This window comes from Hyposmocoma kahamanoa, unplaced genomic scaffold (genome assembly GCF_003589595.1).
Source record: "Hyposmocoma kahamanoa isolate Upper Pololo Valley unplaced genomic scaffold, ASM358959v1 64, whole genome shotgun sequence".
Lineage (NCBI taxonomy): Eukaryota > Metazoa > Arthropoda > Insecta > Lepidoptera > Cosmopterigidae > Hyposmocoma > Hyposmocoma kahamanoa.
The window spans coordinates 16693439-16710476 of NW_020653852.1; the positions used below are offsets into that span (position 1 = coordinate 16693439).

Consider the following 17038-nt stretch of genomic DNA (forward strand, 5'->3'; position numbering starts at 1 on the left):
GTTAAGGGGGTGAAAACAGTTTTTATGGAAAACTTCCTTAGCGACCTGGCTATTTTATCTGTCTATTCAACCCGTGACCATGGAGAGTAATTGACAAGTTCCATATTTTATCGTTTTACTGAACAAACCTAGTGATTTAGTCAAATCCCTAATCTGGTCCCCGATTTGATCATTTTTCTGCGACATATACAAATGATGAGCAAAGGCAAGGCAAGAGTGAACATGCATTATTTAAATGTACATGCTCCATCATCGACCTCATCGTCACTTACCATGAGGAGAGATAGAGGTCAAATACGCACATATTCTAAAGAAAAAGTGATTGTAAAAATAAATTACTAATCAGGTGTGACCATTAATCGAAGAAAGACAATGTCAGAGTTTCTTGAGTAATTATTAGATTCAGGCGTTACTTTGCGGAGGACCATGTTAATAAAAATGGAAGTAAATTAATTTGCTACTCCGCGAACCCAGAGTTTCTTGACTCTGTCTTTCTTCGATTAATGGAATTTAAAAATACTGATAAAATACTCATTATATGTTGAACATTGTACCTTCACCATTAGCAAAGGGTTTAAATTTGAAATATCAAAGAGTAACCGTTGACAATTTTGCTCCCATTAATTATCTCCTTACAACATAGCACAAAAATGTAATGAGTAGTAAAGCTTGCATAATTTATTTTGTAGGTGATTTAAAGAAGCGGTTAGAAGCAGTGTGCGGCATACCGGTATGTCGACAACAGATATCAGGGTTGGGGGGCTCGCGGGCGACCTCCTCGGCCACTCTTGGCTCACTGGGCTTACCGCGCAATTCCGTACTACGGTTGAAACCCGCCGACGAAGTTATGGCCGACGATGAGTGAGTATTACCGAAACTTGTTCTTAATTTTACAGCTACTACAGACGTGAATAAATACAATTCGAATTAATTTATTTCTTTGTGGTGCACTGATTACATTTCATTCATACTTTTTATGTAGACAACCAATCATTTGTAAGTTATACTCATGAAGCCCAATTATGTAACATCAGCGACAAAACAGAATAGTCTGTTTAAAAAAAAACACAAATAAAAAGCTATTATTTTAAAGATGTACGTAGCTAAACTGGCTGTTCTCAGCATTCGTCTTCACATAGTCACAAATTCATTTAAGGGGCATTATATACATTACTGATTGACTAAAAACAACATTACACAAAAGGTAAAAGTTCTTGGATGACAAATAAGAATGATCCGTTTAGCTTTTCGATATTTCCGACTGTAGTTAAAAATATATTCTGTAAAAAACAACCCCTAGAGTTTACTCATTCTTCTCAGGGGAATCTGCTTTACGAGTAAATAAATAGTTTGGTGTTTCATCAATTGGATGACTCGAATTGTAATTAATTTGTGAACCTATAAAATGAAAATAATGTTTCATTTGAAGGAAAGACGTTAGCAACTTTGTGCGTCGTTCTTCATACAATAAAGTGCCTTATACCTATAATAAAAGGCTCTTCGGAATATTACAAAACATTTTTTTTTTATTTATTGAATGTCAAAAAGTTTTACTACCGTGATATTCAGTTATTTTTTGTGAAATTACTCCACTAGTTTGTTATAATTATTACAACAAAGATCAAAACACTGATGGCTGTAGAAAAACGTCGTTAAAAACCAAAAACAAAGACCTGCAACAAACACATAGAAAAATTCGTAAGGGTTTCTGGTTCGTTACGTGGCTTAATTGGCAGAGCATCTGGCACGGATTGCCTGGGATTGCTCGTTCGAATCCAGCCGGATCGCATTAACTTTTCTTATTGTTTCGATCTATTATAATAATTATAAGAAATCAGAAAACATACTCATCTATAGTATAATTTTGTATATAAAAATTGTATGATGGTATTCAATGTTACAAATTAATTTTCGTGTCAATGCTTTCATTTATTTTGTATTGTGTGCAGGGTTGCGGAGAGATTGACGGCGACATACGTGCTTCGTGTGAAACACGACGATAAAGAATACACGCTAAAATTCCCTGGTACCAAAACGGTGCGAGAGGTCAAGAACGATATTTATTCCCTCACAGACATACCTTTCAGATATCAGGTTGGTTGTAGGCATAAGCTTTACATTTTTAAATATGTCAGTATTGCGACACAATGCAATACAATTCATTTTCGTAGCGAGCTCCTGAAAGATACAAATCCCTGCTTTTCGAGAACAGTGGCTCTAACCAAAATAATTAATTTTTTACTTATTAACTTATTACACAACTGTATTCAGAACATGCTAAATTTTATTGTGTATAATAAAACACAGAGCTTTCTACTATTAGAAATAATTAGGTCACAATATGGGGCCGATATACTATTCGTCGGTTTTTTGCGCCAGATGTCTACGACTCTGATTTTTTTAGACATTCTTTATGATGAATTAGATGTTTTTGCGATAGACTACTGTTCTAGAAAGCCAGCGAAAAGTCATTCCACGTAATACTGTCTTGTATTGGCGTGTCTTACTAACGCCACCTAGCGGCTGCACACAGTTTTCAGTTTAGGTTTGACACATAAGAAGCCACATGTCAAGCGCAGTGCGGTGTATCGCCGTTTCGAGAAAAAAAAATGTGATTAGGCAGAATTTACATTTTTTTCATTAGCGTAAGCTAATGATAATCCTTTACTTTTGAAATTTATTGAAGTACATTTATATATTTTTGAATTTAAAGCCGTAAAGGCAAAATAGAAATTTTAAACTCCAAGCCGAGTAGTGTTTATATGAGACCATTTATTCGTTATATTATTATGGTGAACCGAAAGCACGCGCACCCTTGTTTTTTGCGAATTCGTGACGTCATACAGGCTTTAGACAATCTCATACCGTAGTGAACCAAGAGATTAGGTACCGAAAAATTTTATTTTTTTCAGTATAAGAATTCAAAAATGTTATATACATGAATAAAACCTCAATAATCAAATAATTTGTGTTTATTTTAACACACGTACTTACAGATCGTGCAAGGGCAAAGGAGGTGAGAGAGGGAAGTCGTGGGCGAGGGATAAAGCAATATGCTCTAGTCCTCACAATTATTTTTCAATCTTATATTTGTAAATTACTGCCGTTCGGAGATAATTTTTCCTTCTGTCGAGTAGCCTATTGCACATGCAACCCTAAATAAAACCCTTTATTGTACAGTCGTGGACAGGCTGGCCCGAGGTGTCAGGACTGGACGACACAGTGCTAGCGATGGTGGGGTTAGACTTACCGCAGCACGATCTCACCGTCAAGCGCGCCACCAACAACAAACAGAAGGAGTGCAAGAGGGTAATACTAAATACTTTTTTTTAAAGACTTCGAAAAAACGAGTTCCTTTGTTTTTCACATTTTATATAATTGGTAGGAATTTAGGTAGGGCTTCATTACCGAACTAAGGCTGAGTCTTATAAAACGAATTTTACTAAGTTTAAGCTAGAATAGTACATTATTGCCGGGCAGAAGTAAGGGATTGCCGGACGAGTATGAGTTACAAAGCCGAGCGCCATCGAGACCTTTAATTAATACGAGTCAAGCAATCCCCGGTCCCGCCGAGGCTTATATAGTGGTTTTCTCAAATGATGCGAGGAAATAATAGAAGACTAAAGAGAAGAAAATGTATAATGGACAAAATTGAAAAAATGTTAATTAAAAGTAATATTAAATTTGACATAGTTTTTCCAGGCACATTTAATAGTAGTCTGCTGAACTTCTGACGACGCAGTTTAATGTATATCTATACTGTATTTTCGTTATCACTTTTCTCACTAGAAGTTATCGCGATGAACATAGAAAAATGCCCAAAAAAAGAGAAAAATGATACCAAAGTTTTTTAGTTTATTTTACCGCTTTAAAAAAAAACAATAAGTAGTAGGTGCGTTATCACTGCCACTGCGCACTGCTTTATGTTAACAGATAATAGTAGAAAGTTCGGACAGCGACAATAGTTCAGTGGAGGAAGTTGAAGACCCGACAGACGGCTTCACGGCAGAGGACGACAATATGTTCGTCGACCTTGTTCAGTCGGAGCGATTGCAACCGCTTAGTGAGTATACAGTATTTTACGAACTTTGGAAGGTGCCAAAAGTAATTATTAGTATTTTCGCAAAAATATGAACATCATGGTAATATAGTTTAGTAGCAGTAGAGGTCCTTGTGAAAGAGTTCGTCCAGGAGTAGTACTGCCACCTCGCCTATTTCTGCTACCAAGCAGTAATGTCAGCGTTACTGTGTTCCGGTTTTGAAGGGTAAGGGTGCTGGTGAAATTACAGGCACATGGGACTTGTCAACTTATGTCTTATGTTTAACTACCTCAGTAGCCTAACGGTTACCATGCCGGACTGCCACGCAGAGGTCCCAGGTTCGATTCTCGGGCCGGGCGACATATTTGTATGGCCTACGTTTATTTCTCTCGTGAGCTTGGGTGTAATTTGTAATTGTTTATGTGTGTCCATGGCACCCGCGACACAGGGTTTCCCTAGTGCGGGGCTATGTTGAGTGTGTGCGTTATTATTATTATAGGTTCCTTATTTAAAAGTAACGAAATTACTTAGTTGCTATGTTTACTTTCCAATATGGAACCTGAATACATAAAAAAAACGATATATATAAAAAGCAAAAAATGGTATCTTGGCTTACAACAACTTACGTGGGTGGTATCGATTTATTTATTTATATTTAGAGCAGCAGGCAGAAGTGAATGTTCATGCTCACTTTCCTGGCCTAGATCGGTAAAGAGTCACATGGTCCATAAATTACAAGCTTTGGGTGTTTTTTATATGAAAATAATGCAAGTATTTCCGAGCATGTTTTGAGAAATGTGTATTTACTATAGTGTCAGAAAATGTGGAAGATGAGGCGCTGGGCTGCATCGAGTTCTCACAGCGGTTCCGCTCACGCTACGGGCCCAACACGCCCAATTTCTTCGAAGGCACCCTACAGGACGCCATCAAGGAAGCCTGTCTCAAACCCGCCAATGAGGTATGATGGGACACGCCTAAAAATAATATCTAAAGATTCTTAGAAAAATTTTGTACCTTACTTCATTTATATAGCGTTCACATTTGCGATATGAAAATCGCTATAGATATAGTAACAAAATGTTAATTCGGTAACTTTCTAAAGCAAGTTCAACGAAACACGTTAAGTTAAATTAGACGCTTGTAGAAGTGCTGTAGTGGCTTCGCTATGGCGTTGCAGCCGCGCTATTACTAATTTTCATACAATATTTTTGCAGTCACAATTGTAGTCTGTCTTTTTTTAAGACGGAGTAAAATGTCAGTTCATTGCGTAAAGCGTTGCCCGGTTGCGAGCAGCTAGTGATTGCAGTCGATAAATAGCCGAACTTGTTTCATTTGAATCATCCTCGACCCATTATTGATACAATTACAGAGCACAAGTTCATTTGAATTGTCAATTTTTATTCATACTGTATTTTGAACTGTGTTTATGAAAAATACAAAAAGGAGACATATTGTAAAGTTTTTCATTTTAATTAATTTAATCACTATAAGTATAATTTTGCATGCCAATTGTGGTAAAATATGAGCTCTATTTCTCTACTGTGTTCCATCTTTTGTTCACCATATTTTAAACAAATAAATTTTCATTTCATTTCAATTAATAATTAACAAATCCAGCTATTCTTGTTAAAATGTAATTGAATTAAAATCGATCTCGATACGATAGGCCAACTGTCCAAAATAAGAATAAAGAACGCAATAACGCAATTAGTAATCATATGCAGTAACGTTCACAATTCAGTCATTTTTGGCAAAATTGTATCTTCTTTCACAATCCATCGATAAAACTATCGACATCAAATACATAACTATTTAAAATTTTATGAAAACTGGCAACCCAACAAATGTCATTTTACTCGTCTTCAAAAAAGGCTATAGCGAACTAAAAATTGAAGCGCTACAGACGCGCGACTGCCGCACCGCAATCGCGCCATTGCAAGGCTTCTACAAGCGTCTACAGGTCTACCGCTTAACTAAATCGGTTCCGATATAGTTGCGCCGTGCGGGAGCAGTGACCGTTTATGGAACAGTTATGTCACACTGCACACGGGATAATTTCAACAAGATTTTTCTGACGATATTCAGTATTCTTAACATTTCATTAATTGTCAATGTAATAAAGTTATAACTTAAGTTTAAGGAATTACATCTATTTCACAAGTTTTATTAAAATCGGTTAACGGAAAGTGGGTGAAATCCAATAAACAGGATTTATTCCCTGATTTAAACCTTAGAGGACGAATATTTTATTTCAAATATGAATGGGACCTCTATTGAGGTACCCCCTTTCCAACAAATAAGAAACATCAGAATCGATTCACAAATATCGGAGTAATCGCGTAACATACAGACACAAAAAACACACGAATTGAGCACTTCCTCCTTTTTTGAAATCGGTTAAAAATAGCACATAGTAGGTAGAAATATTATAGGCGAATAAACTTGAGTTAACGGTTAGTGAAGTAATTTCGCATAAAAATAATATATATTATATATTCAATAAAATTTAAATACAATGAATAGCGACATCTCTAGCCGGGCCTGGTAGCTGTAAAGGTAGCTAACTGGGTGACGAAATATCACAGATTTCTCATAGATGGCGCTACGGCTAAAAGGTCGTTGAATAACCAAAATACAAAACGCAAGCACAGAAAAATTCGTGAGGTCCGCTGGTGTGTACCGTGGCTTAGTTGGTATAGCGTCTGGCACGGTATGCTAGAAGACGTCGGTTGGAATCCGGCCGGATCGAAGGAATTTTTTCTGAGTGTTCGATCTTTGTATTAATAATTATAACATACTTAGTTATTAATTTAGGTACCTATATATTCATACTTTTATTTATAATATAACAAATAGTACAACATATAACGTAGATTATGTACGTAGAGAAAACAATGAGAAACTTATAAATAGGAAACATTCATTCAAGATGACGTTAGCTACACATGTGTTGATAAAATTAAGGCGGTTAGAAAAATCTTTACACCCAAGTAATAAGAGCGAAAACGACGTTGTGCAGTTCGCGTCGGCAATTCGAGCTCAAGCGAAACGCAAAACGTCTTTTTCACTGCTACTGTATGAACATAAAGGTGTTTCTGACCGGCTTAAGACGAGTCCATGTGAATAAATGTGGTGAGTCCCATAAGCTGTTCAACTATAATTATATTGCATTACAAAAGAAGACACGGTACTGTGCTTTTCACAGGACAACGCGCTTGTTGCTTAGGTACTGTAACCCTTGAACACTTTACATATTTTCAGCGAAAATTACTAGGCGTATACCTACACCACGAACAATCGGTACTGTCGAACGTGTTTTGCGCACAGCTGCTAGGCTGCGAGACTGTACTACAAACGTTAAACGAGAACTTCATCGTCTACGGATGGGACTTGACGCATCCACATAACAACAACATGTGAGTACCCTCTTTAACAAATCGTAATCGCGTAACATATATACAAAAAAATACAGACTAATTGAGAACTTCCTCCTTTTTTGAAGTCGGTTAAGATACATTGTCAATAAGCAATTAAAAATATAAAAAGTATTTATATCTGCCCCGTCCAGTAGCCGGTTCGGAACAGAAGTTATTTTTACTAAGCTGAGACTAGTCCAAATAACGAAGTTGAATAATAGTGGTGGTTTAAAACACCTCTCTTCTCCATATTGGTCAACAATGGTCCTACCTTTTTTTTTTTTAACAAACGTACGAAATGGTTGTTTGTGCAGGTTATTGAACTCTGTGGGCAACGCGCTGGGCCCGGTGGCAAGCATGACGATCCGCAGCATCCCCGTGGACCGACTACCAGCGCTTGTCATCATCATGCGCGTGCGCTCCAACACCGAAATTTACTCCGTCATCAACGGTCAGTATCAATATATGACACGTTCAAATTATACAATATGAGCTTTAATTATATAATAATAAAACGATTGTTCTAAAATTGTGCTGCTGTAACGGAACCGCTGTCGCCGAAACTCACACTATCATAATGTTAATCACTATGAAATCTTGATAATGATTGGTTGTGGTGTCTAATTTAAAAAGTTGTAACAAATTCTGGGCTGTTAATATAATTTAAACTTTACTCAGTTGGCACATCGTTGAAAGTTCATTACCTATTATTATTGCAAGTTACGTTTTTATTTTATATTGAAAGAACAATGCCCAAATTCCATAGTCCTGTACCAGCTAAAAGAACGTTGACGATCATCATTCACAGATACAGGGTTTTATTTGTATTTTCATATAATTTCTAAATATACTGAATTTATATTTTTTAACTACAGAATAGGCAACATTTTCTTTTTGAGGTTATGTTAATATTTTAAAATAATTTAACATTAATATGTTACTTTGTAAACAGAGTTAAATGTTATTCTGTGATAAGTATAGAATGACTACGACAAACGAATGAGATAAAAATGGAGCAAAAAGATACGATTTTTTAAATATATTAAAAATTCTTAGCATTTATTTCTAAACGTAGCACAATTTACATTATGACATTTAATTAGAAGTCTCGTTTACACTTGACATGATTTCTCCAACGTTGAGACAATTTCTTGTTGAATTTTCTGATTACTTTGAAGTTGACAGCGAAGTTCAAGGTAAAGAAGACTTACGTATATGTAAGATTATTGCTTATGTGCACAGGTAAACAAACGGCCGCGGAAACTAGGGAATAAAATAAACAAAACTAAATTGTGCGATTGTAAACCGTACACAATTACTGTAACTCCCCTTCAATTATCTTATTTTATAACATATTTAGATGGATATAAATTTTTAACCGGTCGCTATAAATAATGTGCGAGTCCGCGACTAAAGATTGCGAGAGTAGCTGAAAGTCAAAGAACGCTTAACGCCTATTAACGTTCTCAAAAAAGTGGACCATATTGCAGCGATACTTGGTTTACTTTCGTTTCATATAACACAAAATCTTTTACCATACACAGAAAATGGAAACTTTATTAAAATTAAATATATAATATAATAATATAATAACGCACACACTCAACATAGCCCCGCACTAGGGAAACCCTGTGTCGCGGGTGCCATGGACACACACATAGACAACCACAAATTACACCCAAACTCACGAGAGAAATAAATGTAGGTCATACAAATATTTCGCCCGGCCCGGGAATCGAACCTGGGACCTCTGCGTGGCAGTCCGGCATGGTAACCGTTCGGCCACGGAGGCAGTTGATAAAATAGTCTTAACGATGATCTGCACGGAACAATAATAGAATTGCTTTGTGGGCGTGTACGTGTACCAACAGTACGCGGAGTACCACATGCTTGAGCTCAGTCCGCCATTTTCGTTTAGCACGTCATCGTTATCGATCATAAAAAAAGTTTCATCGAATAAGAATCGTATAATCAAAGTGAACAGCTATAAAGAGGTCAAGGAACTGGCTATGAACCGTGAGGAGTGGAAGAAGCTACACCAACAAGAGTCTGTCTCTTAAATAGAATGATGATGATGGCTATAAAAAAATAGTTTATGGAAAACGACGTCATATCTTAGCCAATTTCTTGACTAGCGGTCGTATAACACGTTTATTAATATTCCAACTCGTGTAAAACTAAATTCACTATACACATACAAATTATTAAACTAAAACCACTCCTTTTGAAAGAGTTCGTCCAGTTTCGTTTAGTGTCAATCACCTCGCGCAAAGCCTCGATAGTCGTTGAAAAAAGCCTTATTAGCTACTTTGGAACGCAAAAATGAAAGTCGCACCTGTAATATTATCCAGGGTGGTGTTTTATATCATCGTTAGTCTATATAGTCCCATGGAAAATTTCAAATAGAATTTCGCATATAAATTACGAAAAGGTGCAAGCCCGGATTCGAACCCACAACCCACTGCTTGAGAGACGGTAGGTCAAACCATTAGGCTACCACGGCTATAATTTAATAATAGTATGGAATTACGTAATATAGTTTCTCAAATATATTTTTGTAAATACAATTCTCGGAGTGTGAGAGGTAAGTATATATACAGGGTCCAGAGCACGTCAAGTGTCAAACTTATAATTTAAACTCGACACTTGTGCCTCTCGTGATAAGAACGATCCATAGTTTCAAGCTTGATGCGCTCTTGACTCATAACTTCTTTTATAAACCATATTCTAGGTAAACAATTATTATTCATTATAATTATTAATACAGAGGTCGAACAAAAAGGAATTTGTTTCTTAGTGTTACGCTACGGTAAAAAAAGTCGTTAATAAGCAAAAACAAAAGATCTGCAAAAAGCATATAGAAAAATTCGTAAGGTCCGTTGATTCGTTCCGTGACTTAGTTGGCATAGCGTCTGCCACGGTTTGCTAGAAGACGCTGACTCGTATACATCCGGATCGAAGGAATGTTTTTCTTATTTAGTTTTAACTAACTGCCTCCACGGCCGAAAGGGTACCATGCCGGACTGCCACGCAGAGGTCCCAGGTTCGATTCCCGGGCCGGGAGAAATATTTGTATGGTCTACATTTATTTCTCTCGTGAGTTTGGGTATAATTTGTGGTTGTCTATATGTGTGTCCATGGCACCCGCGACACAGGGTTTCACTAGTGCGGGGCTATGTTGAGCGTGTGCGTTATTATTATAAAAAAAAACTAGTGGAGTAATTTCACAAAAATTATTGAATATCAAGTTGAAACATCGCGACATTCAATAAAACTTACAAATTGCAATATTATTCATCCATTAAAATTGCTTCAAGTATTTTGTATTTTTGTGTAGGCAACGTAGGCGTGTCGGAGTTAGTGGGCGGACTGGTGGAGGCTCTTGAACGATTCGCGGCGCAGCGCGGCGAGGACGCGCGGCTCGAACGCGAACGGGACGCCAGGCAGAAAGTTAAACTGGAACAGGACGAGGCCTACCAACGAAGTCTCGAGGCCGACAGGTATAATAATAATTTATTTAATAAAGAATAACAATGACATTACAAGGTGCATGAGAACAAAAAAGCATTAGTTGTACAAGAAGAAGATTTAAAGCCATTTAAAAGTGATCCCCTAACTCCTAAACTAGGATATCCTATATCTTAGGAGTTAGTGATTCCCCCAACATTAGGTATCAATTATTGTACTGTGCATAAATTTTAATTTCCTTGTAAATAAGTGTGTTTGTGTGTGAGCGTATGTAGATGATATGGATTTCTTCATATTAACAGGTTTTCGGTGTTATAGTAATTTACAGTTAAAAGTCTGTATAAGACAGCAGCAGTGCGTTGCTAACTAGTGTGCGATTACCTTAACACCTTGAGAAAGGCGCGGTGGATGATTTACAATATAAATAAGTGAATTACATGTAGTCACGACAATGCTGGAAAGCGTTCTCGGCAGTACAGCATCCATGAATAGAAAAACGAACCTCATTTTTTTGTATTACTGTAAAGTCATTTATTTCTTTACTAATGGTGTAATAGTTGTAATAACAATTTGTACTATATCGAAGTGAGACCAATACTTACGGCAAATCACAATCGTCAACCCATATACGTTCTGCTGCAGAGCACAGATCATTACTAAGGAAAGATTTTAGACCATATGCCATCGCGCCAGGTTCTCCAGGTGTTTGTCGAACAAATGATGCTATTTGCTATTTTTACAGAGCCAAAGAAGAAATAAAGAAACAACAAGAGTTAGAAAGAAATCAGGAAATTGAGCGAGTAGAATCAGAAAGACAAATGGAGGAGGCGAGAAAAGCTGTAAGTCGTATTACGAGTTTTAGCACCTACAATTAAGAGCGGTAAGTAAGGAATTACGAACGAGACGATTAGAGGCCTGAAGTCAAAGACAGGGCTTTCGAGGTCCAGGTTCGTAATTCCCGTATCGCCCGTGAAACATACAATGTTTTTCATCACACTTGCACGTAAATAAAGATAAAGATATAGTAGCTTACGTGACTGTTACATAATGAAAGGCATTAAAACACGAGTGTGGATTTATGTGTTTTAATGCCTAATTATGTACCGTTACATAAACTGCTTTATCTATACACATATTATGAACTCTCTATGATGTGTTCAGGAACCGTATGTTACGACTGGCGAAATGGCGGCAAATAAAAACATTTGCATGTCACACAATCGTAGTTATTATTTAATTCATAGACAAACTAGAGTCGGACCCAACTATCATATTGTTCGATATCAAGTAACGTGTGAAATTTGTCAAAATTGTTTGCTATTGACATTTCATTTCAAATAAAACTTAATCTTGACTGATATTAGAATTGAGGTCGAATGAAATTGTTTCGTTTTTCAGAGATGTTCGGTAGTCGAATGTCATAATAAAATGTAATTCGATGTTAATACTAAGCAATAATAACATTTTCACAGATAAGAAATTTGTTCTGACAAAACAGTTTATCTTTATGCTGGTCGTAATTTGGGGTTTTTGGACACATCATGGAGTGTTTATGATAATAATATGTGTGTAGATAAAATTTATTCTGTATAAAAATTTAACGTAAATACATGAATTTTATTAAATAACCTTTTATTTACGTATACGCGCCAGACTATCACAAACAGAGAAATTATTGTATGTTTACATAACTTTAATTAAGTAAATAGTATGATTCCATGCAGACTAACTTGACTATAATGACCCAAATAAAACCTTCGCGATTTTTTCTTCTCATTACACCCATGCCATGCAATCATACTATTTACGTGCAAGTATGCCGAAAATAAAATTACTTTACAGTACATTTATTGCATTTCAACAAATCGTCAAAGGAATGGCAGTTTGACAGTATTGCGATTTATTAATATTCAAAAGCCCACATTCAAAGTTGTGACATTATTATTTTATTTTTATTATTTTATTTTATTTTGTCACATTATTATTTTATTTATTTGAATGTTATCTCTTGGAACTGCTTATCCTTTCTATTGTAATAGAAAGGACATTAACTTTTTTTTTCTTAAAGCGTACACGGATTTAACGGTCTTGGTCCATCGTGCCAGTCATGGGTGCGCTGTATGCTTTTTCTGAATTCTAGTTTTCAATTATTTATTTGCTTTCTTTTCTTTTGCTCAACAGGTCGTGTTTTTCGAACAGTGGGTATTTCGTAAAATACCAACTGCCGACTCTTTTCATAAAAATGTTCAGGTTTAGAATTAAGTGCCAATGCATAAAAGTATTTAAACTAATTGTTTGCACTATACAGATGGCACGAGACGGTACACTCCTTTGTCCTATTGTACTGTAAAGATAAGACGAATCGGTGCAATTAATATTTCGCCACCTAAGCCAACATCGTAAAAGTACATGGTTTGTAGGCGGCGCGAGCTGCGGCCGCGGCGCTGGTGCCGGCGGAACCGCCGTCGTCGGCCGACGCGGTGGCGCGCATCCGCGTGCGCCTGCCGCCGCCCCACCACGCCTGTCTCGAACGCCGCTTCCGCGCCTCCGACACGCTACAGGTACTGTATTCCGGAATCACTGTCAAAAATTGGACATAGTTATACAAACTATAACGACGACTAACTACGTCTACGTAAACTATGACGACGTCTATAGAACACTGTCAAATAGATTAATTGCGTTTTTTGTTTTGTTTGAAAATTCATAATATGAACTGTCAATTAAATCCAACAAAATAATTAACGTCTCTATAGAACACTGTCAAATAGATGAATTGCGTTCTTTATTTCGTTTGAAAATTCATAATATGAATTGTCAATTAAATCATATTATCATTCTGCCCATGCGGCCTTTTTAGACCCCCTGGTCTCAAATTAAGGAATTTTCTGTACTGTGAGTGACAAAGCAACGGTATTCACTCCTGTGCACAACTCACACTAAACACCCACACCGGAACCAATTTCGAAAAATTCATTCCCCAAATTGGTTCTACCGGGAATTGAACCCGAGACCTCCTCGACCAGCGTGCACAGTGCAAACAGTTGGGTCCCCGAGATTATCATTTGGATGTTAATTTTCAGTATATAAATTTATTTTTAGGATACCTAGTGATAGCACGAACAAGTCGTGCGCCTGATGGTAGGCGACACGCCTGTCCATGACAGTTGCAGTACCACGCTTTAAATCGCAAATATCTGAGGGGCACTACCACTGCGGCCGTCACCCTGAAACATAAATTGACAATTCCCATGTGGCTATAATTTCACCAGCACCCTTACCCTTAAAAACTGGAACATAGTAATGCTCACATTACTGCTTGGCACCAGAAATAACTAAGCTGGCAGTACTTCCCTGGACGAACTCTTTCGCACTACTGCTACTAAATAGGTGTTGTAAACATTTACGTTGTTAAGTTTAAGAAAAACTTTCTTTTCTTTCATAACGCCTTCAACCGCATCTATTTTGGTGGACATTAAATAATTTTAATTAATTTTCAGGCGTTATTTGACTACCTCGCATCGGAAGGTTTCCCCCAAGACAACTACAAAGTCATATCTAGCTGGCCTAGAAGAGACGTAAGTATAAAAACGTTTTATCCAAATATTATTCTTAAATTAATGAAAGAGATATCTTTTTCTACAAGTTAACTCCATGTACTCATAAAGGCTGAATCATGTTACACCGTACCGGGGCTCCGGTCTTGTGCCGGCCGTGTCACGGTCATATATCTGTATAAGTGAGCTAATGAAGCTAAAATAAATTGTAAAATGATAAAATAAATTGGTTGGTTGTTCATCTAGCCGATATCTAGGATTTTATAATACTCTGTGTGAGTAACGAGCTTAAAGGTGAATTCAAAACTTTAAAGCGCTCCCCTGTAAGCTTAGCAATTTAGACATACGATACTTTACGTCAGAGGGGTTCGATATGCTTTTGCATGAACTCATGCTAGACCGGGCCGAGACTGCCACGGCCGAGACACAGTCGGGGCGCGGTGTCGGGTATTTTTTCCCGGTTCCAACCCGGCCCGATCGCGACACATCGTAATATGAATGCATTCGCCGAGCACCCGGAGGGTAGTCGAAAGCGCAAAATGCTCTCATCATCCAATCATCTATTGAATCTTTGTAGAGCGTGGCAAATTCTCGTTCGGATTCTCGTTTTCTCGAGGCGGGATATTTTTTTTATAGCATCAAGTGACGGGACGAACAAGTCTTGCGCCTGATGGTATGCTACACGCCTGTCCGTGACAATTACAGTGCCACTCAGAGCTTTAAATTCCAAAGATCTGACGGGCACTGCCACTGCGCCCGTCATCCGGAGACATAAGTTGACATGTCCCATGTGCCTGTAATTTTACCACCACCCTTATCCTTCAAAACCGGAACACAATAATGCTGACGTTATTGCTTGGCGGCAGAAATAGGTAAGGTGGCAGTACTACCCTGGACGAACTCTTTTACAAGGAGCTCTACTGCTACAAGGATGTACACACCTTCTTTTGCTAATTTCAATTTGTGTTTCCAATACTTCGTCATCAAGAGCTATTGCAATAGCTCTGACACAACCTTATCACTCAAGAGAAAAATGGCAAATAACAAAAAAACCTGACCAGCGCGCAGTGTAACATGCATGCCTTAATGCGAAAGGAACGAAATTAACTCCTGGACACCCAGACCAGAACTTAGAAATTTCATTTCCCAATTTGATCCTACCGGTAATCAAACTCGAGACGTCAGGGCGCATTTTGCTAAAATATTTTTATTTACCACTTCCAGTTGACGACAGAATCTCCAAGCAGTACATTGCGTGCGCTGAAACTGTATCCCCAAGAGACCGTCATGCTTGAGGAGCGGTGAGAAGCGCCCCACTCGCGCTCCGCACGAGTTACGCCGACGTCATCCCCCCTCCATTCATCACCAGCCGAAAGATATCCACTGCCGAACATAGGCCCAACAAAATGCCACTGCATACGTTCCTTGACCACCTTCATAATTATCAGGTCGTCGATCCTGGAGGCCATCCTATATTGCGTCTGCCTGCTCGCGGTCGCCGCAAGAGGCCACACCACTCACGTCATATTATTTCAAAATCTCTGAATTTCATCTGAAGTTTATAGACAAAACGCGATAACCTCTCCTTAACGAAAACATGTGCCTCCGTAAAAAGTACAGTACATCACCCTATTCTTACTACTGCAAGTGAGCTACCGACTACTAACTCTTTTATAGAAGGTTTAAATTTGGGCTGTATAATTACAATACTATTTGACGTACAGATCGCGACAAGTAAGTTGAACAAACTGGCGGCCGTCTGCGCAGGTGTACAGTTTTCAGCTGAGACGAGAAGCGATTGAGGGCTGCAGACCAATTGGGGCGCAGGCGTCGGTAAGTTGCTTTAGTTACGCCTCGCCCCTTTCGTTGCACCTCATACCGCACTCTAATTGAGACCATAAAGTCGAATTCTGCGCATTGTTCAACTGCGTGTCGCCATCTGTAACTTACTATTTTGACGTGGCGAGTTATTTACACCATATCACAGAACATGAAATTTAGAATCGAACTATCTCAATAACCTAGTCCCGTCGACAGATTATCACTAATCACAGGTAGAAACCTTGAACCACGAACAAAAATGGCACGTGGCAAGAATGCCACGGTATGAGTTCTTTTTATTTTCCCGACAGTCAACCCCTGTCAACAAAGCGTGTAACCGTTCAGAAATATTGGGAAAATAAAATAAAAACTCATACTGTGGTAAGAAACCTGTATTGTTAGTGATTAGTGGTACTCATTTAGTGAACCACGAGTCTTAATATATTATATTTGAGGGCTATCAGCGTAAAACTGGTGTAACACACGTTTTTTTTCTACGATCTTACTTTAAATGATGCTAAAGTACATAATTATTTTATATTTGGATGCTATTTTCATGTATAAAAAAAAATTTACACATGAAAATAGCATCCAAATATAAAATAATTATTTACTTTAGTATGATTTAAAGTAATATTGTAGAAAAAGAATTAAACTTGTTACATCACTTTTGCACTGATTGCCTCATTTATCCCGTCAATATCGTATGGTAAGTCTACTCGTGATGAAGGCGACG

The 17038-nt window shown here is 37.6% G+C and overlaps 1 protein-coding gene across 1 annotated transcript in view; it reads left to right on the top strand.

The window, feature by feature from the left end:
* The window catches only part of LOC113230845 (FAS-associated factor 1), a 22684-nt gene extending 5903 nt beyond the window's left edge, over positions 1-16781 (top strand). The window contains exons 5-16 of the mRNA XM_026464943.1: positions 690-861; positions 1950-2094; positions 3181-3309; positions 3934-4063; positions 4853-4998; positions 7302-7456; positions 7771-7907; positions 10794-10956; positions 11667-11763; positions 13345-13485; positions 14425-14502; positions 15706-16781. Coding sequence (XP_026320728.1) covers positions 690-861; positions 1950-2094; positions 3181-3309; positions 3934-4063; positions 4853-4998; positions 7302-7456; positions 7771-7907; positions 10794-10956; positions 11667-11763; positions 13345-13485; positions 14425-14502; positions 15706-15786 — 1574 coding nt within the window. The 3' untranslated portion in view covers positions 15787-16781. The remainder of the gene's footprint in view (positions 1-689; positions 862-1949; positions 2095-3180; positions 3310-3933; positions 4064-4852; positions 4999-7301; positions 7457-7770; positions 7908-10793; positions 10957-11666; positions 11764-13344; positions 13486-14424; positions 14503-15705) is intronic.
* Positions 16782-17038: the final 257 nt, after the last annotated feature.